The sequence below is a fragment of the Capsicum annuum genome, chromosome 3 (genome assembly GCF_002878395.1).
Source record: "Capsicum annuum cultivar UCD-10X-F1 chromosome 3, UCD10Xv1.1, whole genome shotgun sequence".
Classification (NCBI taxonomy): Eukaryota; Viridiplantae; Streptophyta; class Magnoliopsida; order Solanales; family Solanaceae; genus Capsicum; species Capsicum annuum.
In genome coordinates this window covers 221,672,903-221,682,666 of record NC_061113.1, presented here as the reverse complement: position 1 = coordinate 221,682,666, position 9,764 = coordinate 221,672,903, and the positions used below count along the sequence as shown (strand labels likewise).

The following is a 9,764-nucleotide window of genomic DNA, read 5'->3' as shown; positions in this document are numbered from 1 at the left end:
TATATTTATGTACGTATATTAATGTTGAACCACATGAAAAAAGACACTTCGATAGCTCAGTGGTGTTATTTGCTCTTCTTGGACGCTTCCTTCAGCCTACTGCGTGGGTTTGATTTTTTAATTAAAAAAAATTTAGGTATTGTTGCTATAGAAATAAATAAATAATAATAATAATAATAATTAATAATAATAATAATAACAACGTTGTTTTAACACAAAAAATAAAATTTTGATATTGTACAAATATGACCTTTAGCTATTCAAAATTGCACAAATATGATCTCCATCCAAGTCAGCCCTTTTAACGATGTGGCACCGTGTGATTGGATTACTTATCCATGTAGGAGAGAGTGAAACTCACGCATGGGGTTGCAAAATCGGAGGTCATATTTGTTCAGGTTTTGAATAGTTAAAGGTTCTATTTGTGCATTATAAAAATTTAAGATAAAAATTATAATTTGATGTCAAATTTACGATAATATTTATGTATTATCTCAATTGAAAAATCATTCAAAATTTGGGTGTTCCCTACATGTACGAGGGTGTTACATAATCTTTTAAAAGGGAAAACATTTTACGCACGAGTCCTAGTACCTAAACATTGAACAACTAATCCTCTATTCATGCCAAAAGAAGAGAAAAAATCCATTTTCTTCAAAGGAAAAAAATATGAAGTATGATAAACATTATGATGGTTACCGGTCACATATGATCATATATGTGAAAGGAGATCTTCTCGAATGTCCTTGCTTTTTTTTTTTTCTGCTTTTTTGCTTTTTTCTTTCTGATTCTTTTTTTAAGTTCCATTGTTTTTTACTCTTCTCTCTTTTGGAGTGTTGATGTTGCCAAAGATAATTGCTATGACCTGCAAAGTTGCTTCTATATTGATAAGAGATAATTGCTATAACCTGCAAAGTTGCTTCTATATTGAAATAACTTATCCACAGTGCTTTTCTGTCTTGCCTCTGATTTCCGGACTTTTTAAAGAAAGTTTTCTCATCAACCCAATAAAAGTCTATTCGGCCATTCAAAACACTGCTGAGACTGTTCCCTAAAATTTTCCATCCAGTAGCAAAACTCCCAAAATAACAATTTTAATTATTCAACAGCATTTATATTTTATCCAAAATAAAATAAATGTTGTTCAAAATATATCTAAAGTTGAAAGACTATTTTAACCCCACCTAAGCTTCAGTGCAGTGCGTTAGTGGAGAAGCAAAAGTAGTACCTCTGGTTAGGCTGTTAATATAAAGACAAAATACCTCTCACCTCTACTACTCGCAGAGGTCCTTTGCTTTTTTTTTTTTTTACTTGCTCTGCAATCTTCTTTCCACTTTTAGTGTAAAAAAGTTCACGTTTTTGTAGCCATTTGTAAAGCTCTCTCTTCTTCATCACTACAAAACAATGTGAATATGTAATCACCTCTGCAGATTCTAGTGGAGTTCCGTTCAATTTTCATCTTCTAATCTCTCTGTAGAAATGTGCAGTAGCTAGGGTTTTACAGAACATATACATCAACATTGACGATACAGAAGCTTTGATTTTGGTTCCAAGTGCGAAATTGACTCTGATTATTGTTTTCGGAAGGTTTACGTAGTGAACAGTTATATCCGGAAACTGCAGAGGCTGGATACTCAGTTACACGAACTTGTACGGACTCTGAAAAATTTGAGCAAGACTTTGGAATGAGTGTGGAAATTGAAGAATGCAGCTCGGAAGAGCAGTTGGAATCGGAGGGAACCAGTACCACTACAGGGATCTCAAAGTGATATTAGTACCTTTTTTTGAGTTTTCGTTTTTATATAGTAGGAAGTTAATCAATTAGCAAACGGTTAACATAAATTCCTGTTGTAATACTTGCGCTGCAGAGTTTCGAGGCTTACATACAGTAAAGAGTTCATGTTATCATTGTCTAACCTGCCTTTTTGTAAAAGCTTGCCTGAAGATTTTGATCCATCAGCTTTACGGTAAGTGATAAGTCGCAACTTTTAGTTGCTCGATTAGGTCTCTGTTTTTGAATCGCATTATTAATTGCTTTATATCATCATGCTTTCGCTGCAGAGATTTGAGGATTACATATGCTAAAGAAGTCATGTTATCATTGTCTAACCAACAAATTTGTGAAGACTTGCCCGAAGATTTTGATTCATCAGCTTTACAGTGAGTTATAAGTCCAATTTTTAGTTGCTTGATTAGGTCTCTGTTTTTGACATTGTATTGTTGGTTGAATTATAGCTCATCATGATTTAGCTGCGAGGTAAAGTATGGAACTGTCAATTATTGCTGATAAAAGAAGAAATTTTACTTGAATTTAATTGTTTGACGATCATGAATTTAAGTTGTATACTTCCATGTATAGCTTAGAATTTTGATGTCGTAAACTATTTAGCACTGCCTTACATTCATTACCCGATAGCAACTTCAGTACTTAGTACTCACCATAGCTAAAGGAAGAAAAATGAAACGAAAGCAGAAATAAAATGTTAAAATCCTAAGTTGACGCATGACACTGATAGGTTTAATAATTTCTAATTTGTTTCTCGTGACAAGTTGGTTCTGCATCTTATAATTGCTTTTTGGAACAGCGAACAAGATGGCTTATCTGAGTGTAAGGTGGGAGCGCAACATACATCTGCAACTCTACCCCTACATGCTTCAAACAATTGTTACATTGGCTCGTCACCTGTTATTAGATGTGATTTAGTTTCCAATTCTCGTGGATCTTGTGGAAGATGGGAAAAACAATTTTCACGGTTGAACGGAGAGAGCAGTTTACAGGGAAGCTGTGATTCAGGTATAGTTGTTACGATGCATCAAGTTAGTTGTTTTACTTCATGATCAATCAAATCCAATCCTTGATATCACATTTTCACTTGGTGAACCATGTAAGTAACAGGCCAAAGTATAAATCTTTGTCCACGGTGCGCTTGAACTTTATCATCGAGCTAGTTTCATAGAACAGTCAGGTTTATATGTACAGCAAACTCTTGGAATAGCATTTAGGTTATTAACTTGGCTAAATCAATGCTTCAATAGCACACGTTAGTTTTCTACATGTTCTGGATATTGCATAAATTCCAAATGCCCAGTCATAGATGGTTCACTTATTAAGTACATAGAAAGTAGTGCTCATAGCCCTGTTCTAATAATATGTGTTATGCAGATTCCATGGCGCAGAATGATTCTTCTGGGATTTTGGGATCACTTCTTAGTAAGAGCAAGAACCCTTATCGTCCACCACAGTATTACAAGGTCTGGTTATTATGCACTAAAAATTGGTCGTGTTTATCTCTCTTGTAAAGACTATAATGTTCCAGTACCTCTCTTGAGCAAAACAATACTCGCTTATAATGTGCTCTACATGAACTTGATCTTTTTGCATGTGCTCTAAGAGCATTTGACTTTTGTAAATTAAGACTTGTTATTATGACAGGTTGGCAATTTCTATTCATATGCTTGCGATTCATCTAAAGGAACGAAGTCTCTGACCAACACAGCCTGTACTGCTCAAGAGGATGTTCCATTAAACAAGGATACTCTTCAAGATGATGTAGTTGGGGATAAAAGTTCTGGTGTTCTGGCTACTCATTGGAGCAAGCAGATTTTAAACTTACCTGAAGCCCAAAATTCTGTTAACAAGTCTGTGGATGAGGAGAAGTCACACAGCAAAGCATTTGGTTCTATTAATGCTGTCATTGCTACTCAGCAAAAACATCTTGATTCTGAAGCTAAAGCACCAACTGTGAATATTATTCGGGAAGAATCTGAAAAAGGACAACTTGGAAAGATACTAGGGGTAAGTTCTGTACATCCTTATATGTTGATTACTAAGAGATACTTAAGTCCCAATATTTATTTTGTTATCCACTTTTCCCTCTTTCTCTTAGTAGGTTTGTGATAAATTATTGGTTTTGTCTTGTAACTTGTAAGTGGTGTCTGGGTTTCTTCCTTGATTTAAAACTTTATTTTCCTTGGAAGTATCACATTCCATGGTGAGGGGCAGGAAGGTTGAGAAAATAAATGGGCTGAGGCTGAACTGGAATACATTTTTGTAGTCAGATAATCATACTACATCTAACTCATGATTGCAATGATAATGGTGCAAGTTTGTCCTTTTTCATCTTCTTTGCAGAAGGAAGTATCCCTGCAACATACTGACTTTCCTGGCATTGAAACAAAATGTTTGAGGGGGCTATGTACTGGTGGAATGGAGAATAGTATTCTCACAGTCAACGTTTTAGCAGCAGAAAGCCATGAAAATCATAAACTGAATCTGGAGTCCAAGGAAGATGTTAAAACTGAAATCAGCAATGAGGTTCTCTCAGATGAAGCATTCTTTGCTTCACAGGGAAATTTGTATGAGAGGATTTCCAACAGCGAGGAGTTACAGCCCAATGAATTCTTCTTAGCATCAGTTCTCTGTGATTGTGGAGCTTTTGAGACAGATGGTAAAAGCATCAGGGATTCCATCTTCGATTGTGAGCTTGAATTGGATGAGATCGAGGAGAGTAAATCTCCTTTTGATGATTTTTGGGCTGAAATATTGGCAGTTATTCATTTGGAGCAAGAACCTAGGGACCATTACTCAGCTGATACAGTTAACATAACTGAATCTGAAGTTCCACTACATTTACCGGATGAAGATGAATTGATTTTACTCAATTATCAGGAAGGCCCAAAAGAGCCCAAGAGCCCTAATGTGGACAGTTCTATTGATTCAGATTTTGTGGAAGATGAAATCAATTTGCCTGACGAGGACAGTTTGATTTCTGTTGACCATCTATTGCCGCTCTCAAAGCATTGTCCAGAGGTAACATTTGTTGGCAATACTGATAGATTGATGCCTAACTTCACTGCTGATAAAACTGGACACCCAGAAGTTGCTCATTGTTATGAGAAACCTTTTCCACCTGCTCGGAAAGTTCCACCATCTCACAATTTTTCAGGCTCTGCAACTCACCGGAAACCATGTCCCCACCAGATCTCTTCTCAGACCTCGTGTTGCTATGTAAATCAAGAAATTCCAACTTTCCATCCATTGGATCTGTATTTTACTTGCAGTAGTTTCCAGAACACAAGAGAAGAAAAATTTGTTCATCATTACCCTGCAGTATATTTCTACCCGTGGTCGAACATTCATCATGAGACTCTCATGAAAACCACACCTGCCATGGAAAAGAAAAATGGATATCTTGAACAGTATACAGTGTTGCATCGGCCAGATAGTTTTCTTCAGCAAAGGGAGCAGCTAAGTGTGTCCCCAACAGATGCTATTGAGCAAGTTGTTTATGATGTTGTACAACAGTGGGATGCTATGCAGCAATTGCCTGAGACTTATCAACAATTACACTATCCTGGATTTGGATTTCCAATATGAAGCGAGGTACCTTTTCCTGCCCTGTTATCTTACCTCTAACTTCAACATAAAGCCTGTCGTGGAGAAAGGCAGGAACTTGTTTTCATTTGATCACTCTCCTTAGTCATTTGGTACTGCATGCAAACATCTTTTTCTTTTACCTGGATTATTTCAAACTTGTCATTCCCCAGCAAATGGAAATAGATCCCACCACCCAATAAACGAGAAAAAAGTTTGAATAAATACTCACTACTCCCAATTGCTTGGAGTCCTCTCAAGATCTCTATAAGATATGGTAATTTATCATCTCGGCAGTAACTTCAGTCTTCAGCTTTTGCCTTCCATATGTATGTCAACTAATTTTTTCTCTTCGGATTGGAAAGGTAAAGATTTTACTGAATTAAGTACAGTACCAAGAATAAATCAACTAATACATCTCTCCTTTGTTTAAGCAGTCAATAAGTATCTTCTGTATGGTGTATATATGCAGCTACATGTGTAGAATCTAATTAATGACATATGATTAGTATTGCTTCTAATCCATGGCAAATTTAGCTGTCTCTGAAATCTTCTCGTAATTGGTCATTGCTCTAGCACGTCATGGGGAAGATGAAACATTAATGTTTAGGATCGTGTAAAGCATAAGCCCATTTTTTTCTCTGTAGTTTTCAACTTCAACGCCTTTATATTAGTTAAAAATGCTGGAGAAAGATGTTGAAAACTGCTTCAACCTCAAATCAGAATGCTACAACCATTGTCGATTTCACTGGCATGCCTACTCTTTTGTTTGTCTATTTCCATCTGCTAGATTCATTTGGAGACAGATTTCAAGGTCCTTATCATATTGCAGATTATCCAGATGCTGCTGATGTGCAACTAGAAGGAAAAAGGAAACTTAATTGTGGCTATCCAACTTCCACCACCGTAGAATTTTAGTAGTATGTAGTAGATGATCATTTTGATGGATTGGTTGGGCAATTTCTGGCTGATACAACAATTACACAAATCTCACCCCCCGTTGAAGTTTGTAATTACCCACCCATTAGGTTTAGACAGGAAAGCAGCTTGGGGGAGCTTGTTTTAGTTGGAAAAGTAACCGACTATAGGATAACACAACATTCGCCAAGGTACTAAGTAAATCAAACTTCAGATTTAATCCCTGAATATCAGTATCTTGATTGACACCAATATACATGAAAATACTGTGATTAACAATTTCTCTATCATATTCTAACATCTTCTCCGTCATATTCTTCATCTTCCTGGCAGTAAAATAACCTTATCAATAATCTCTTCTTTCTTCTATAAGGCGTTTAACTGATTATGGCAAATTAAGGCAACATACAATTACCAGGTATCTAAACAAGTCAGTAGGAATGATGAAAACGTGACTTTTTTTTTTTCTTCCTAATTTGCAGGTTTTAAGAAAATATTCTGATTAATTTAACATTCCTGTTAGTTTGCAGGTATCAAGAAGCTCATGTCCTAAATTGGTGAGTCAGGGATATACCTCACAGGGTGTAAATATAAATTTCTACAACATATATAGGTATCTATGAGGTGAAAATCGGTGGAGTTTGTTTCAAAAATTAACTTTCGGGAACTATCAAACAATAATCAACCTCTCCCCTGTCTCATGCAATGTCCATTTTGTCCTTATAATTTTAATTCTATATTTATGTAATATCTATTTATATTATATGTAATGAATATTTTTTTAACATGGATATTTATAGTATTTTATTTAAGTTTATTAACTTTATAAGCAAATTAATACTTTTTATAAATTTATCACAAAATTTAATGTTATTTTTTAAGATCATTATTTTAGTATTATATTTATTAAAGAGTCGTTTGGTGTGAGGTATAATTATAATAATTCAGAGATAAAGTTCATGATTCTTTATCCTGCGTTTAATTAGATGTACTAGGTAGTGTCAAAATTATTTGTCGCACCATTTATACCATAGTGATGAGATAAATTATCACATACGTGTTAGTACAACTTATTTTGTAATAACTAATTCAGGAATAACTTGTTTCCAAACAATCCACCCCTAAATGTGTATATATACATACGTATGTACATGCATATGCATATATTTTCGTGTTTTATCACTCTCTTACTAAATTCGTTTTGTATTACTTAACTTTTTGTTGATATAACACAATCCTTAAGAAAATTTTACTCAGAGGTATATTTTGCTAAATTAACCTTATTAATAACAATTTGAGACTTTAAATTTGTTTATATTGTTATTTTATATAGTTATTTAACACTAAATGATAGAAAAAAATATAATACAATTCTTTTGATTTCACATTGAGCAGATAAATTAAAACTTCTATTTTTAGTATGAGGACAAGTGATAAGAAACAATATTATCTATTGTCTGTATCAGTAAATAAGATGTGATTGTCATTAATAGAATATTACATATTTTATAATTTATATAAATAATATAATCTTTAAAATTTGACCTTATTTTTATTTGAGAAAAACATCTAGTACCCCCAAACTATGACCAAATTTGCTACGACACACGTCAACTTCACGGGGGTCCTATTACCCCTTAAATTAAATTTTACCGTATTTTTATCAATCTTTTTAGCTAACGTGACATCCTTTGTCAATCATTTTAGATGACGTGACACCTTTAACGTGGACTCCATTTTATGTAATAAAGGTTTTACTAGAGGCTTCTCTTTCATTTATTGTTTGTATTTTTTGCATTGAAATATGTTTATAAAATTTGTATTACTTATTATTTTCGCTTGTAAAATAAATATTATAGTTTTGATTATTATTAATAAAACTAATTTTCTTATATCATGCTAATGTACTTCATAAAGATCACCATTAGCTTATATACTTAAATAGTATTTCTTTTTTTTTCTAGAAGATAATGTTTATATTTTTATGAAGATTTTGTTATATGATTTTTTTTTTTAAATGAAGATAATGTTTATGTTTTTATGCAATGTCCATAAACATTATCATATTACAAAGACAAAATGGATATTGCAGGGGATAAAGGGGGAGGGAGGGGTGATTATTGTTGATAGTTCTGGGAGAGGTTGATTTTCAAGATAAACTTCGGGGGAGAAAAGGGGGGGGGGGGGGGAACGATTTTATCCCGTATCTATAATCTATATCTATCTATAATCTATATTTGTATCTATAATCTATAATCTATGTTATTTAAACTTTTTATCGTTCATTAAAAAGTCTTTGTTTTATACAAAATTATCTTTTCACTATTTTTTTCTAATATTTAAGAGTTGAAAATTAATTAAATATAGTTATGGTAAAACCTTTCTTAGAAGTCATCAGAATTTCATCATTTTTTTTAAGAATTAAAAATTAATTAAATATATTTATGGTTAAACCCTCCATATTAGAAGTCATAAAACTTAATGACAACTAATACTTTTTTCATTAGTTTAAGAATTTTAAATCAACTAAATTTGATTTTAAAAAGATTTGAAAAATCTAGAAATTAATATAAAATCGTTAGAATAAGAAAAATTTAATAAGTACCAGATTTTAAAAAAATTTAAGTACGTATCAAGAATGTAATCAATGATTTTGTAAAGATTTGACTTTAAAAATAAGGAAAGATTTTAAATATATACATATATATATATATATATAAAGAAAAAATAATCGTAACACAAATATAATTCAAATTGATGTGTTTCTCTTAGTATATGGCAAAAAGGGAAAGAGGTACTATATGATAAACGCAAAAGTGAAGATCCATCAACCACGTGGAACTTCTGGTGGTAAAATATATGTGTATATGTTTATATTTACATTATTATATTAAAGTGTGAAAGAATTTTGAAAAGTGATTTCAACATTTACATTTTTTTTAAAATCTCTGCAATAGATAAAATCATTTAATTTTAAATAATCAAATATTACGCGTGCGAGGCATGCACGGTTAAACTAGTAATATATTAAAAGTGTAAAGGGTCTTAGAAATATAGTTCGAAAATTTTCCTTATTAGAAGTAATCAAAATTAATGATAATTAATACATTTTTCATTAGTTTAAGAATTTTAAATCACCTAAAGTTGATTTTAAAATTTTTTAAAAATTTAGAAATAAATATAAAAATATTAGAATAAGAAAAATATAAGAAGTACCAAATTTTATTAGTTTAAGAATTCTAAATGAACTAAAATTTATTTTAAGAAGAATTTAAAAATTTAGAAATAAAAATGAAAGCGTTAAAATAAGAAAAATATAACAAGTACCAAATATTTAAAAATTTTAAGTAAGTAATCAAAGATTTTCTAAAGATTTAATTTTAAAAATAAGGAAAGATTTTAAATATAGAAAAAAATAATCATGCTACAAATATGGTTCAAATTGATGCATCTCTCTTAGCCTCTAGCTGCA

The 9,764-nt window shown here is 32.2% G+C and overlaps 1 protein-coding gene across 3 annotated transcripts; it reads left to right on the top strand.

Moving 5' to 3' along the window:
• The first annotated feature begins 627 nt into the window (after positions 1–627).
• On the top strand, positions 628–7,083 carry LOC107863208. Of its 3 annotated transcripts, XR_007053648.1 has the most exons (9): positions 629–1,765; positions 1,869–1,967; positions 2,062–2,160; positions 2,586–2,794; positions 3,164–3,252; positions 3,434–3,796; positions 4,133–5,383; positions 6,207–6,483; positions 6,626–6,788. XR_007053648.1 is itself a non-coding variant. In XM_016709026.2 (8 exons), the coding sequence occupies exons 1-7, from the start codon at positions 1,686–1,688 to the stop codon at positions 5,375–5,377; spliced, it is 2,184 nt and encodes a 727-aa protein (XP_016564512.2). In that variant the 5' UTR covers positions 628–1,685; the 3' UTR covers positions 5,378–5,383; positions 6,823–7,083. The 3 variants fall into 3 exon arrangements, 2 of the variants coding, with proteins under 2 accessions (XP_016564512.2, XP_047265353.1); XM_016709026.2 differs by lacking the exons at positions 6,207–6,483; positions 6,626–6,788 and adding an exon at positions 6,823–7,083 and having other exon boundaries at positions 628–1,765; XM_047409397.1 differs by lacking the exon at positions 6,626–6,788 and having other exon boundaries at positions 6,207–6,579.
• The last annotated feature ends 2,681 nt before the right edge of the window (positions 7,084–9,764 follow it).

Bases quoted from the DNA above. Each gene is read 5' to 3' on its own strand.
- LOC107863208 (XM_016709026.2), top strand. From the start codon at position 1,686: ATGAGTGTGGAAATTGAAGAATGCAGCTCGGAAGAGCAGTTGGAATCG. The intron at 2,161-2,585 runs GTGAGTTATAAG...TTTTTGGAACAG, and splicing joins TTTGATTCATCAGCTTTACA to CGAACAAGATGGCTTATCTG. The intron at 3,253-3,433 runs GTCTGGTTATTA...TTATTATGACAG, and splicing joins GTCCACCACAGTATTACAAG to GTTGGCAATTTCTATTCATA.